This window comes from Myodes glareolus, chromosome 1 (genome assembly GCF_982192425.1).
Source record: "Myodes glareolus chromosome 1, mMyoGla1.1, whole genome shotgun sequence".
NCBI classification, from domain to species: Eukaryota; Metazoa; Chordata; class Mammalia; order Rodentia; family Cricetidae; genus Myodes; species Myodes glareolus.
Genome location: NC_142026.1, coordinates 37573386 through 37589762, shown reverse-complemented (window position 1 = coordinate 37589762; position 16377 = coordinate 37573386). Strand labels below are relative to the sequence as shown.

At 34.0% G+C, this 16377-nt stretch overlaps 1 protein-coding gene across 1 annotated transcript in view; it reads left to right on the top strand.

Moving 5' to 3' along the window:
- Positions 1-16377, top strand: part of St8sia4 (ST8 alpha-N-acetyl-neuraminide alpha-2,8-sialyltransferase 4) — a 91217-nt gene that overhangs the window by 39436 nt on the left and 35404 nt on the right. Inside the window, exon 4 of the mRNA XM_048441987.3 lies at positions 2680-2973. Within this exon, the coding sequence (XP_048297944.3) occupies positions 2680-2973 (294 nt within the window). The remainder of the gene's footprint in view (positions 1-2679; positions 2974-16377) is intronic.

The following is a 16377-nucleotide window of genomic DNA, read 5'->3' as shown; positions in this document are numbered from 1 at the left end:
GATGCTGTTAAAATTCCTCTAACTTCATATTGCATCTTTCCTACTGTATCATCAGGACAAAACTTCCTAGTATTTACCCATCATCCCTAGACCTTATAACCTTTCCTCTTCTTTCAAAATGATCATTAAGGCTAGGAGGGAGGGGTGTGACATATATGATTCATTTAGGACTAAGCCTACCACAGTTCCTTATTCTGTGTGCCTTGTCCCAATGTGGGTCTCTGTGTTAATGACTGTCTACTTCACATAGAGATTTCTCCAATGAGGGTTGAGAGATGCATTAATCTCTGGGTCTATGAGTAAGAATTTATAATATGCTTAAATATTATGTTCATTTATCAGGTACATGTCCACACAATTGTGTGTCAGAACTATGTTTAGTTCATGTTAAAATAGTGCATGCTGAGGAATTATGGGATTGGACAAGAGTCTTTAGGCTATAAGGAAATATAAGCCTAGAATAATCATAACTCTTTCTCACTCAGTAGATGATTCAGCAGTAAAAACTGTCCCTCTCTTCAGCAGAATTGTTTCTGATTATTTTTATATTATTGGTATCATGAAGTAAAGATGCTATCTACAAAGCATCTTCTGAGATTTTGTAGGATTTTTTCTTATTTTTAAGCAGTAAGATATGTATGGTGTCATCTATCTTGACAGAATCTTGTCAGCTTTACTGTTAATTTGTGATCATGGATGTTACTCGAGGTAGCATCTATAATAATAACCCTTAGAATAACCTTTTACCTACAGGATCCAAATTCACATTATGATTAGATTGATTAACATGTTAGATATTCTAAATATTGGTGTGATGCAGGTGTTAGTATTTCAGATGCTTCTGTGAACATTTGATGTCTTAGCCGTTGAAAGGTAGTGGCAGAAGGATCTGGAGCGCATGGTTACCCTTGATAGTGTAGACATATAAGGCTAAAACTATAGGTGCTAGAAGACAAATTGGGCTACATGGAGACCCTGTTACCCAGTAAATTCAAACAAAATAATATCAGGTGTTAGATCTTCAGTATGCCATAATTCTCATGACATATTTTTTGACAATGGTTCACATTAGAGTATTAAATACTTTCTATTCTTTTGTACATCGTCCTGGGAATTTCTTATTTTCCGAGTGCAACAGTGTTCAGGGCTATCCTATTCTGACTGTCTACATTATAAAGGAAGTGATTTACAGTTCAACTGAATTAGTGACACGGACTAAGAAAAGATAAAATCTCTATTATATGACACATTGTGCATAAAAATATATATTAAAATATAACCTTTAATTTCTAATATGCAAATATTAAGTGTTAATATTTTTCCTTTCCTCTCTTAATAGCTCACCCTGGGTAATAAAGACTTTACCTAATAGTGTGAGATGTAAAGTATCTATTGTTATAGGTAAAGTTGTAAGAGATCTATGAGATAACATATGTTAATTAAGAGAGATATAGGCTTATATCTAAGACAATGTTTCTACAGTAGGATACACAATTTCCATTTTAATTAAGATTTAAGTTTTTTGGAATTTAATTGATGTGCAAATTCATGGAAGAGAAATAAAGAATTTTGTAAAACTAATGAACTATAAGTTCTATATGCATTCTTTCACAGGGATTTACAAAAAAAGTGAAGCTGTATTTTAGATATAGGCAGGTGTGTTTTCATGGATGCATAGATAGAATGCATTTGAAAGACGTTTTTCTTTGACAGAATATAAAAGCCTTGTTTGAAGAAAATCTAAGTGTTCTTTTACAAACTAATTGAAACATGCATTCCAACAAACTAAAATAAGTGTATTAAGGGTTTCTTGATCCATGATTAATATGACATATTCAGTACAGCATCACAAATCAGTTGGGCATGTATTCAAGATACTTTCCTACATGGTCTTTCAATATGAGAATGAGATCAAGCTGCATGAATAAAGTTAGGTGTAGATTCTTTGTAAAGCATCGTGATTCCATGGTAAAAATCAGAAAAACATATCCTATTTCCTTCCTTGATATGAAACCAGGGATGCAGAAGACCCTGGAATGCAAGAATCTACAGGGTAGCCTTAGAAGGATTAGAGAGGACATTTCTCCTACACATCTAAAATCTCGGAATGTCGGGCTGAAAAAGATAACTTTATTTTGTTATTTTATTCACTATATAGGTCTATAGAAGGTAGTGGACAGTATCACACAAATGGTATAGACTCCCTTAGTGCAGAGTATTAAAAAGTCAAACTATTCGGCAATAATTATAAAGGTGTTGAAAAGACTCAAGTCCGACAAACAGGACAGAGCCAACCAGAAAGTACATTATGTTTTCTTTACGTGAACAACATATCTCTTAGATTTCCTGCTGCATAACAACAAAGCCCTTGTAGATTTATCCTTATAAATCCATTTATTATGAACTTCTATTATACAGATTTGTGAAGACAAAAATAATCTAATATAATAGATGAACTGGAGCTCTACTGGGAGTTAACTTCCTTATTGAAAGTAATATTTCTAATATTTTGTTGATTGAACATGTAATTTTGTCAGGCAGTCTATTTGGAAAGATTTTTGTTTTGTTTTGATATGCTTATTGATAAAAACTTGCTAGTTCCTCATTCTTTTCATTCACATCATTTTACGAGTGAATTTTTCATATTTATTTTTCGTTTTTCCATTAATTTTTCCTCAGGTGTAATCTAGCTCCCGTGGTGGAGTTTGCTGCGGATGTGGGGACTAAATCAGATTTTATTACCATGAATCCATCAGTTGTGCAAAGAGCATTTGGAGGCTTTCGAAATGAGAGTGACAGAGAGAAATTTGTGCATAGACTTTCCATGCTGAATGACAGTGTCCTTTGGATCCCTGCTTTCATGGTCAAAGGAGGAGAGAAGCACGTGGAATGGGTTAATGCATTAATCCTTAAGAATAAGCTGAAAGTGCGGACTGCCTATCCATCACTGAGACTTATTCATGCTGTCAGAGGGTAAGTGGCTGGAAAGGACCAGTCTGTCCTTGGCACAATGGAACGCGTAACTAAAGATTTTCTCTAGCCAGGAAGGAATATCAGTAAGACCTCCACAATAAACACATTTTAATTATCTTATAGTGCTTTCTATATTTTCAAATATGAATTTTATCTGTGTACTTAGTTTTTTTTCTCGCTTTGGAAACACAAATTGTTGAATTTTACATTGATGCCTGCTCATGAACAAAGTATTGATTTTTATTTCTTTCTGTGACTGAGGGTAATAAGAATTTGCAGTAAAACTGAAGATATGCTAAATGTCTACTAGGCCATGATATGGGCAAACAAGTGGTAGGTTTGTTAAAAGAACAACTATCTACATGTAAGAGGCCAATCAGTAAGACAGGAATTAAACTGAGATTACATATCTTCATGCTTCATACTAGTATCACACTTGCCATTTTTTACAAATTAAGGCACCCTTTCCCTTTTAAGAAAACAAGTTCATAACTAAAATTGTATAAGGAAAAGTCCATTACTTAAAAAGAAGAAATGATATTATGTGCAGAGTAAGTGTGTTAAATAAATAGATTCATGATAAATATATGTTTGTTTACGAGTGTGTCTTAAGTATTAAATACTGTACATGTAAATATGAAAACATTGGTAAATGCAGAGACTGTATGGTGGACCCCCAGGTGTATGATGCTCCAGCAACATTGTAGCAAAGCATATTGGCAGGGATATGTAATTTCGTCCTCAAGTTCACAAAAGTATAAAATGCAGACTTATTATTTGACTAGATTTAAAAAGAAATAATAACTGTAAAGATTAATAAAGAACGGATTGGTGATAAAAGTCAGACTGGAGTGACAAATAACATGGGATTTGGAGGGGAAGAGAGAGAGAGAAAGGGAGAGGGGAGAGAAAAGAAGGGAGAGGGGGAGAAAGAGAGAGAGAGAGAGAGAGAGAGAGAGAGAGAGAGAGAGAGAGAGAGAGAGAAAGAGAAAGTTAAATGAGAAATGAGTCTACACAGAGCCCATTGTGAATACTGAAACACAGGCTGGGAAAGTAATTTGGGATTTTGCAAGGAGGGAATCACCTTTATTATGCATGAAGTACAATAATATTTCTGAATGTGGGATGTCATATCCTGCACATGAACAGATATTTTAATTAATTTACTCACAGGGAAAAAGAAGATATAGGCTGAACATGGTGGATGGGGACATAAAGACCAGGTTTAGGAGAACAAAAACACAGGAATAGAATTTCTAAAAGAAAAATAAATGATCCAAGTCCAGAGATAAAATAGTTTCTTTGTACAATAGGAACTATTCTCAAGTTTTTTGTTTTGTTTTATTATTGAAACATTTCCCGGAAAATGTTTACCATTTTCCATTTAAGCCTCCAGAATTTCTTATGTGGCACTCTCCTTTTCACAATTAAATGTTATAATTGGATCAAATCATTCAATATGCATTACTATGGTTGATGAGAGGTTTCATATATATATATATTCATTTAGATTATAATTAAATTAGCATTTATTTCTAAATGAGCAAATATCCTTTTATTTTAAAATTTGACTGAAAAGAATGATATATTTCAAACAGAGATTACAATTTGAATGCATTATGTTAAAAACTCATATCAGTGCTGAGTATCACATTGTTCTTAAAAATAGATCTCTTTCTAATTTTAGACATATATTCTCCAGAGATAGATGATTAGGACAAGAAACCACATAATGAACTCCTGATTAGAATAAACATAAAGCAAATTTAATATGTCAACTGATATATGTTCACTAGTTTCTAGCTAATATTCTGCAGTTAAATACCAAAATAAATTATGAAATTGAAAGTTCAACTGTACAGTTGAAGTTATTAACCAGTTAGAAACAAATACACTTAAAAATATTAATTAAAGATTTATAGACATTTTTATGTCTTATTTTGTTTTCTTTTTGTGCTTGAAGGTATCTGCTCTCTCCTGGGCAGGCAACTAACCCCTGGGACACTCAAGTGAATCTCCTGCTTTGCCTTTATAGTAACTAAGTCAACAGTTATATTTATTTCACCTTGTAAAAATGCTTAAGTGTAAAAAGAAATCAATTATTTTTCCTTCAGTTGTCAATATTTGATGTTTCATCTTATTTATATTTCTCACATAATTATTTTTTGAAAACCATTTCAGTAATTAGTAAGTGCTGTACTACAAAGAGCTTTGAGATAAATCTGATAGCCATAATGTGTGAAATGTTAAGCTGTGGTCGCCATGTTTTCTGTAGTTTTGACCGGAGTAATTCTTGACTTTGCTAGAAGGTGTAGTATGACATTCCTCCTCATATAATTGCGTACCTTCCTCTAAGGTAAAGAGCTTGAATCCTGAAAGGTGGCATGCATAAAAAATAGTTCTGGGGTAGCCAATCACCTTTCAAATGAGATTGAAATTTGTGGGGATGGTGTATCAAAAATCAAATGCATATAAGGAGTTATAAAACTAACATTACAGGCAGTGTGTCGTGTCATTTCAACATGTTTGGTGTAGCTGGAATCCTAAAAGAGAATAATAAACTGTAAGCACTGGTAAAACAAGATTAAAAGGCAATGATAAAACAAGACTTATCTGAAATTAACAAGATCAAAATCTAAAAGATGAGCTTTACATATTTAGAGCGGTAAGTCCTACTGGCTTTTTCATCTGAAAACCTGTGGTTAAACCGTTTAACGAAATAGTTTCAGGTCCTCTATTGGTTACTGGTGCTGACTGACTGATGAAAGGTTAAGGGAGCAGAACACAGTTTCCATAGAGTATGACTATGATGCTGGCTGAAACACAATGACTTTTCTGAGTGCTGCAGTTAAAGACAGAATGTTGAAGTAGTGAAGGGTATCAAGGTCCCTGAATATAAGGATCAATTGGAAGTTCTCACACAGTGAGACTATGTTATCTGAAAATAATGAAACTAACTTTAAACTCTGACTTAATTTTAGTTTTGCTTTTTGGCACTAAAAATATAAATTAACAACCCCCAAACTCAGGAAAGTCTTAGGTTTTATTGTAATGTATGATTTATCTCTGAAAGTCATTTGAAGTGAAACCAGAGAAAAAAAAATCGAGAAGTCATGTAAAATAGCAAAAGGTAACCTAGTAGATGAGTGAATATTTGGGATTAAAATCTAATGACTATCAGAATATGGAGCAAGAATAAGAAAAATTGACTATAAAATAGCCCACATTTCACTGAATTCAGAATTTTCATTTTAAAGGCTTAATCATCATTTAGTAACTTATAGAATGGGTTTTTTTTGTCTATTTTTTCAAAGCCCTAGGAAATAGTATAAAATCTATGCTTCATGGGCTTCATGATTATCTTACTGTTTTTTGAACTTTTATTGATTCTTTGTGAATTTCACATCATGCCTTGGGTCCCACGTCTCTCCTTGTTCTCTCATATCCCATCCATTCATCCTTAGACGCAAGCATTTTTGAGTCATTGGTCGGACTTGAGGCTTCTGGTTTCTGGTACATCGCTGCTAATGGGCTCTCACTCGGGCTTTTTTCGGATATTCTGTTGTCCTGTGTCATGGAGATCCTTCTCTTTTGGATCTCTAGCTTAGTCCCCTTCATATGCTCCAACAGTTCATAGATTCTGTGGATCTTGGGGTGGGTCGACTCATAGCCCTGGTTCTTTGCCTGGGTGGTAGATGGGTTGGTCAATTGCCAGCTTTCCCTCATTGTCACTACCCAGGGAACATAGTGTTGTATATATAGAAGTTCATATTCACATGCTGAATAGTGAGATAGAATTTTTTCAATGTCTTTTAAAGTCATTGTACATTTTTGAATGAAATTTCTTTAGTATCACTTTTTTTTTCTTATATATATTTCATCCTGATCATAGTTTCTTCTAACTCCTGACTCCAGTTTCTCCTCCATACATCCACTCTCCCTCAGATCCACCCCTTCATCAGCTGGTCTCTTCTCCAAAAAGAGTAGACCTCCCAGAGACATCAATGAACATGGCATAATATGTTACAATAATACCAGCTACATACCATCATATCAAGGCTGAACAAAGCAACCCAATGTGAGGGAAAGGATCCCATACGCATGCAAAAGTCAGAGTCAGCCCCCAATTACACTGTTAGGAATCTCACAAGAACACCAAACTACTCAGCAAAGGACCTAGATCAGACACCTACAGGTTCACTGAAATCTGAGAGCCCCCAAGAGTCCCATTTAGTCGATTCTGTGGCCTTGTTCTCATGCTGTCCCTATTTCCCCTGGGTCAGCTGATCCTTTTCTCTGCAGACTATTTTAGATTTTTTTTAAATTTTAATTTAACTTTTATCCATTTTTTCTTTGTGGAAATTTTCCTCATTTTAAAATTTTTTATTCATTTTTTACATATCAACCACAGTTGCCCCTTCTTCCCTCCTCTCACTCCACCATACCTCCTCCGAGTTTACTCCCTCCCATCCACACCTTAGAAAAGGTAAGGTCTCCCATGGGAAATCAGCAAAGCCTGACACATTCATCTGAGGCAAGAATTTTTGAGGAATTTTATTAGTAAGGAATTTGCTATGCTAACTTGGGATAAAACTATTTACAGGTTTAAATCTCAGATTTATTTATTTTTTATTGTCTTTATAGAGCTCTATATTTTTCTCCACTCCCCTCCCTATAGTAGGAGGCCGCTTGTTTGTTTCCCAGCCTCCCAGACCCAAAATAATCACACAGAAACTGTATTAATTAAAACACTGCTTGGTCAATCTCTTAGGTGTATTGCTAGATAACTCTTATATCTTAAATTAACCCATCTCTATTAATCTGTGCATCATCACAAGGTTGAAGCCTAACAGTGAGGTTTGGCAGCTACATGGCATCTCCTTAATTCCACCCACTCTCTCTATATATTTATTCCAGCCTTGATATATTCTTTGAAGCCATTGGCCAAAAGCAGTTTTTTATTAACCGATGGCAATAAAACACATTCATAACATACAGAAGGGAATTCCACCTGAACTCCCTTCCTCTACCATCCCCTTGTACCCTCTCCTATGATCCCTACACTCCCAACTCTCCATGTTGATTAGATCCATGTATATTTCTCTTAGGGTCCTCTTTGTTGTCTAGGTTCTCTGGGGTTGTGAATTGTAGGCTGTTTTTCTTTACTTAATGTCTAAAAATCATTTATGAGTGAGTATATATTATGGTCTAGGTTACCTAAGTCAATATTGTGTTTTCTAGATCCATCCATTTTCAAGTAACATTATTTTTTTTTGCTGAGTAGTACTCCATTGTGTAAATGTACCACATATTCTAACCATTAAACAATGAGTATCGACATTAAGATATTAATAAAAATTACATTTCTTTGTTCACTGAATTTTACTGATTCAAAACTATAAATTTGTGTATACAGGGTATGTAAAACTCTCATATCATGCTCACTTCTGTGCTCAGTTTCCTTAAATATTCCCAGGTATTTCTTGTCTACAGCCTCTTAAAAACTAACTGAATTTTTTTGTTTACTATGAAAGCAGGAATAGCCTTCATAAATATTCAATTTTAAAGTATAAAGTACGTTTTGGAATAAAAATCATGTCTATACACTTTTAAACAATTACTACTCAGCAAAATATTTCTTCCTCACAGTTACAGAGATGTATTTACTCACATATGTATACAAACATGTATACAAAGTTGTGTTTGTGTGCATGCATGTAAAGGTTAATATATAGATGTGTAAATAGATATATAGATAGATGGATGGATAGATGGATGGATAGATAGATAGATAGATAGATAGATAGATAGATAGATAGATAGATACATAGATACATAGATACATAGATAGACAGACAGACACTTAGGCAGACAGATCGATTGACATGTTGATGCTGGATTTAGTCCTTTTGTGTACTCCTATAAAAGTAAAGTTTTTTAAATTTTAATAAGTATAAATTTGTTAAAAAACCATCAAGTATATTCTATTTGTTGCTTACATAGATATTAAAAGGCAATAAGCATGTGTATGTGCTAAATTCATATTCCTTTATCTTCCCTTATATTATTTATGTATAATATATACACAGAAAGCTTGTATACTAGTACAGCTTTCATAACACATTATACTAAGTTATATATTAAATAGGTACTTTGGACTTTTTCTCTTAATTTTTTTTAGAAAATACAAAAACTAATGTTATATTTGGAAGGCCACAAAATGTTTAAAAGTTAATACAATGATCACAAAATAAATGTACAGGTAAAAGATAAGCTGGCAATAGCATGAACAAGTATATTCTCTATGTGATCATATATACATTTATGTATGTTGGCATTGCTTACTTGGTATGCTGGTAAGTATATGAAGATATACTAGCAAGTGCATATAATATGTTAATATTTCAGACATTAATTGTAGTTTATGTAACAGAAAAGTGATTATTTGTTTTACTCCATTTACGCTGTTTGTCACCTATTCACACATGAAATGGAGTTCCAGGGTTTAATATGGCCTTTAATCACAGCACTGGGAAAACTGAGGTAGAAGAAGCTTCAGTTTCATGGATTGTGCTACACAACAAGGCTGTACTGGAAACAAAATGTGGTTCTACCTAAAGAAACACACAAACCACACTTTCAACATACAGTGAATTCCGTTAGTCTCGATACATCCCTGACTCAAATGAAACCTGGAATGGCTTGCAGTTCTCAGAAATTACATGTCGTCATTATCAGATACATAACAAAAATTCCCTACTTCATAATTGTGTTGTTATTTGATATGGTTTTAAACTTATTCTAGTAATTTCACCTTGTGTTGAAAACATATTCCTTTGCATTAGTTATTTCAAGGGACTAAATTTCTCACTGCTTCTCCTATTCAGCATAGGACATAATATCCTAACTCATTTGCAGTTGTGTAGATAGCATCATTATTTCTTGTTTTACATTTTTCTTCAAATAAAATTATGGTGAAGAAGGCAGTTTTGAGCTACAGTTTCCAGAAATTTGCTGAGCAGTTGATATATTCTCTTGTCATCTACTCTTAAAAGCACCTGTATTTATTATTACTTTACAGATGCCACAGGAGCATAATTTATAACTAAGGTAGGAGAGAGACATTAAGTTAGAAGGAACTAAACATGGACAATTTCTGCCCTCATCTCTCTGCAGGAGGCATCTGTGTGTGGCAGACTTCAACTTTGTCACAGAAATGTTTTTATAAAGGGAAGGAAACCATAGAGTACTTGGTGTGCTAGATTTTGTGACAGTTACGTATAGATCTTAACAACACCAACAACATAAATTCCTCATGCCTTATAGAATTAAGCATTTTCTTTCAGTTTACTAATGACAATACAAATTCAAATTTCACTTATTGAATTTATCATTCAGATGCGGAAATCTGCCTACGTAATCTTGTGCAAATACAGATAAAGTGCTGTGTGAATGTAAGGTATTTCTCGGGAAAATTTCACGGGTGCATCGCTAGTCTTCAGAAGTGTGATTCAGGTCAGATCCTAGCAGAGTGTCCAATCAAGCATAGGCAGAAATATCTCCTAGGTACACTTGAGGAAATTGAGTCTGTCACAGGCATTCAAACAGATTTTGTTGGAGTACTGAATAAACTCAAAGTCATGTTTTTTCTTTTTTTTAAGACAAAATAGAAAGACTTGGAAAAGGAAAAATATTCGTTATATTCATTATAAATAATTTCAGAAGATGACTTATTTGTTTTCATTTTAGCTTATTCCCAAACATTCCCATATGGCCTCTCTTTTGACCTATGTGCAATATAACTGCAATATTTCTCTATAAAGCATGTGCCCTAGTTTAATCTTTTTGATTAGCAAGACAATGATGCATAGTAGTTGTTTTAAATTGAAGGCAACTTTTTTCTGAAAGAGTATTTCTCTCTATTTCTCTGAGAATATTCAGATGAGTTACCCGAGGCAGCATTATTTTGTCAATGAATTAAACTTTAGTCACAATATTTTTTTTTTTTGCGGCTTCCATTATTTACACTATACTAAGAAATATGACCATTTAGGTGTGGCTCATAGCTAAACAGGCATTCCCATGAGTGGATTCAGTGTGATCGAAATGCTAATGACACATTTTAAAATGTGGGTTACTGGGTTACTTCCTGGATAGGTGTTCTCCCTGTGGTCTGTCTACAGTTTGTGTTTTCTTTCTCAATCTCAGTTTAAAAGTTCCAGTTGTATGCAAGTCCCCTCTCTGTTTCTTTTTCCCAAAAATGTCTTGAGTTCTGTTTCTCTGTGTTCTTCTCACAGGTCGTATGCTTCTCTATTGAAAGTAACTAAAACGTGTTCCTACTTATCAAGACAGCAAGGATCAATGTATTGATATCCCTACATATGTAATAGGAAGCACTAAGGTTTCTTAACATGTTCTGTTGGATGGGATCACATTTAAGCAGAGAGGAAGATGCCCTCTTGAAAAAGGTCAAACGTATACACAAGCATCTCTTTAAAGTATGGCTGGGAGTTGTCTGCAGAGCAATTAAACATACACAGAAAATAATGAAAGTGAGGTAATTATATACTAATTAGAAATTATGTTCTCCTTGGAGAATTATGATGAAGAGGAAAGCTGTCCCTCAAGGCTCAAATCCAGGTAATGAGAACAGAACCTTATAACATATCCTCTATCAATAAATTAAGTAATTTAGCTGATATGTATCAGCTTGTTCCCATTATCTACTAAGTTGCAAGGTTGATACTTATTAAATTTCACCTTCTTATAATAGTATAGTGGTAAAATTTAAGAGCAAATTGTGATGAAAAAGTAACTGGATGTATCAATCAGAAGTAGGCTCCACAATATCTCCTATGAATGACAAAAACTACACCATTTGAAACCTCACAAATATATATGTGTAAACATGACCTGAGCAATAATGACAACAATAAACATAGTAACCTGGAAGGAGCAAAGCTCATGAGTCCTAATTCCTAGAAAAATAACTACATCCATCTAAGGTAGGTTGAATGAGGGAGAGATATCTTTTCTCAGTGAATAGAACAATTTGTTATCCAACACCAAATGATCAGCCCTGAAAACACACACAGAAGTGAAACCTTGCATATAGAGTATGTTGTACATATGTGTTGAGGAACAATCACGCGCACACACACACACACACACACATACACACACACATGACAAACACACACACAGAGCAACAATAATAAAAAAGAAGTCATAAATTTGTAACATATTAAGGTAGCAAGAGGCATAGATGGGAGAATTTGAAAGGAGTAAAATAAGGGGAAATATATAATAATATTGTGATTTCAAAACTAAAATATATACATAGATTTTTTAAAATAGCAATTGGAGTGTATTAATTAGAACATCAAGACTAACCATTACAAATTTGTCTTATGGTCTGAGATAGCAACTGAGTAATATAATTTAGTTACTTATTTTTCTTTTGCATATTATCTACCAATATCTTTTTAAGCATTTTATTTTTAAGTAATTTATTTAATCTATTAATTTAGAACAGTATTTTGTGATTGTGATACTTTCCAAAATTTCTCTAAACATTTTAGCATAGGGAAAAAACTCTAATTTTAATAATCTTTCAAATGCCATGCTGCAATTTAGTAATCACAGCAGAAGTGTCATGTGCATATAAAAGCTACAGGAAGCAGATGCATTTGGTTCATAAGTTATATTCATTACAATGGTTTTTACTCTGTGTTTCTCCGTTTTTTTGCAGTTTGCTCTTCTATTTTAATTGAAAAAAAAACCCATAAATATAGTGATCGTGGTCTCCCATTCCCCAACCCCTTTAAGTTAGATGAGAAGACTCATCTCACTCCAGCTATTTCTTTCTGCCTCTCTTTAGAAAGCAAACCAGTCTATCTTTGTCGTTATATGATTCACTCTTCTAGTTATGGTACAAAGTTCACAACTAACTCCAGAAACTAATGTTTCTCTGAACTTTCAGGATGAAAAGGGAACAATAACATACTAATTGAAATAGGACTAATCTGCACTAAAATAGTCTAATTTATATATAAGGAAATGAATATTTGGTGTATTTGGATCATTGATAATGCACATTAAATCATCAGTCATGTACTTCAAGCAAACAGTGTGCTTACACAATGATTATGTGCACATTCTGCCTAAGTATTTTTTAAAAAGCAGATTGAATCGAGCATCCAGTAAGTTTTTTGAAAGTGTCAGTTTAGCAGGTGGCTCAGAGACAGGGTCCTTGCTCCCTCTGTCCCAGACCCTGGTTTATCCTTTAACACTAAGAGAAGGTTATAGTTTGTCCTGTTTCTGAAGTGGGTTAGCTGCGGTTGAGCTGGATAATAGTAAGTTTTAGAGGTATTCCTGGGAGACTGATCATGAACAACCATTTTTATTATTGTTACTGATATTATGGAGCTTGCACTGCCAATAGCTAGCCGCTACAATTCTCAGGATGAAAATTGAGGTTCTGACCATGTCATGAACCAAAATTATTTTTGTTGAAAAACTTGTTTTCATACATTATATTTGGATTATGTTTTTCACTCCTCCAACTCTCCCAGATCCTCCCAACTTTCCTGCCTGCCCAAATCCACATCCTTATATTTTTTCTCATTAGAAAACAAACAGGTTTCTTAAAACACAGAGGAGAAAAATAATAAAATTCTTGTCTTTCAATATCACCTTGTGAATATATGTGGGCAAAGTAAATATCGTATAACATGTTAGAAACTTTTTATATGAAATGGATTTCTAACCCTAAAAATATTTTGCTTATGTGTAACTCTAAAGGCTTTTAGTCTCAATTATAAAATTAATACCTTAAAATATATGAACAATATTAGAAAATGAGTTCTTTGTATAGAGAAATGTAAATAGCTTCTAAATTGTCCTAGTGAAGAGTAATTAAATTGTTGGAGTAAAAGAAAAATTAATCGCCAAGGCTTTGTGGATGTGTTTGCGTGGCTTGGCGGTAAGAAGTTGAGGTCCCAGCACTTCAGATTTCCGTTCCTCATAATTGCTCTGACACTGTCCACCACACACAGCTGTGTCAAAGGCAGCACAATGGGACTCACTTCCAAAAGCACCTAGGTGATAAATCACACCTCTGTTCTGAGAAACTGCGCAAACACATGCTGCATCTTATTTTCACAGGAGGCTTCAACACAGCCGTGGCGCTGACCAGCTTTATTCCCATTGTTAAGAATTTTATTTTTGATGAGAGCATCAATCAAATGCCAGTTATTGAAACTGTCAAGTACAAAGCCAGTTTCAGCTTCTGTCCTCCATCCTGTCCCAGAAAGACCATGTGGGTGACTCCAGCGGACTGTTATGTAAGGTCTAGGCTGACTGTACTGCTCTTGCTAGTCAGTTCTTATGAACATAGACTGCTTTTGTTCCAGTATAGACTTTCACTGTCAAGGTCAGATTGTTTTCATAATGAAAGCAGACTGTGTTGCTTGAAGCACGCTGCTAAAGAGATAAATTGCTCTCTGTCATTGATGTAGAGATGACATCAGCACAAGGATCCATTCCCTCTTCTGCAAAGCATAAAGTTGTAAAGAGATAGTGTCACCAAGTTATTAAGAATTTGTTGGAACAGATTCTCATTAATCAGTTGTATGGACACTGATTCCTTGGTCATCTTAACAATACTTTCGCTTGTTTGTTTTTGAGATTGTACTTTAATCATGTTTCCATTCCCTTTCTTTCCTTCAAACCACCCCAAATACCCTCCTCTACACTCCTTCAAAGTCACAGCCTTTCTTCATTAATGCTATGACATGCATATATGCGTTTGTGGACGCATATATATTCATAAATAAACCTGCTAAGCCCATATAAAATTACCTGTGTGTTTACAGGACCAAACATTTGTTATTGGACAATCGGTTAGAGTGCTTCCTCCCTGGAAAGGGCCACCTATCCAGTTGCCAGCTTTCCTCAGTTGCCTGTGGTTTCTTTTGTAGAGTAGAGGCCTCCTAAGATTCTCCTCCATTCACATCGCCATGTTTGTTAGGGTCTTCTTATTTAGTTCACATTTAAGCAGTCTATTTTAATGACACTTGAGAGAACTTTTTAAACATTAATACCTAACACTGAGTTTAGACTCAAATAATGTTATTAAAGATTTGAAATGTACTTGCTCAAACTGCAAATGTAAATAACAGTGAATAATTGAAACACTGCATGCTAACTGGTTATAGTTCAGCATTCATAACTAGAGGGCTGATTTTTTATTAGTTAATAAAAAATTAATATTTTCTACTACTATTAATATTTTCAAATTTTAGTCTAGAGAGTAACAAATTTTTTCAAGTTTATTTTACTTAAAGGAGGATGATTTGTTGCATGAAATTTCTAGTCAACACTGTATGCTCTTATGCTTATAGTGGATGATCTTATGCTCTCATTAGAATTCTGCAAGCATACTGAAATCGCATGGGCCCATAGAAAATATTTTCATGCAACACACTGATTTTGCACCGAAAGTATCCGTTTCTCATCGGTGCTTTGAACCATTTTGTAGAAATCATAAATGTTTGAGGAAACACTCTTAATCTTTAATTTCTAATTCTTAAGAGGAAGTCTTCTTTTGAAGAGTTGTAGAGTTAACTGGTATATGCTGAAGCCAACTAGCCCATCACGAATAATCATTAAGGAAAGTCCCACCAGCAAGAATCAACAATGCTAATATTGTTTTTTTGTTTGTTTGTTTTAATTCGTTGAGGTGACATCTTTTTTTCTTTTTTCTTCTTTCTAGAAAACATACCTATACCAGAAAGGTTGCTAAGATTTTTATTTTATGGGAGGTAACTGACACAGACTATATTCCTAAAAAATATTCTTATAATGTACAGACTCATAAAACATGAAATACATTTTCTTTAAGAAAATTTATTGCAGCAGAATAATACTTAGAATTTCTTGAGTTCCAAACATTCATATATTATGAAAATAATCAGGCCAGCTATACAGCATGGTCATTCCTTTCCCAGAAAGATGTAGATGGCTTCTTTGGTAAGGAGCTTTGAATAGTCCGGAGTTGCAAGGTGGAAAACAAATTTATGTGCTTTCAGAAGTGACAAATTTGCCAACTGACAGAGCAGATGTGGGGAAGGCAAGGACTTGAGTTACATCCTCCTTAGGGCTGTCTTAACTATAACTGGTCAGAGGGTCACAGAGGAGTTTCCAGAATTAATGGGTAGACAGCAGTACAAACCAAAATTTTAAGTATTTATAATACAAATGCTAATTTATAATAGTGTACTGAATACTAGACATATTACTAAAATTTACTAAAATGTCCATGATCCGTGATCCAAACTCAATAATTCTATGTGTTAAAGTCTATGGTGCAAAGAGTAATAAGACAATAAGAACAATTACACA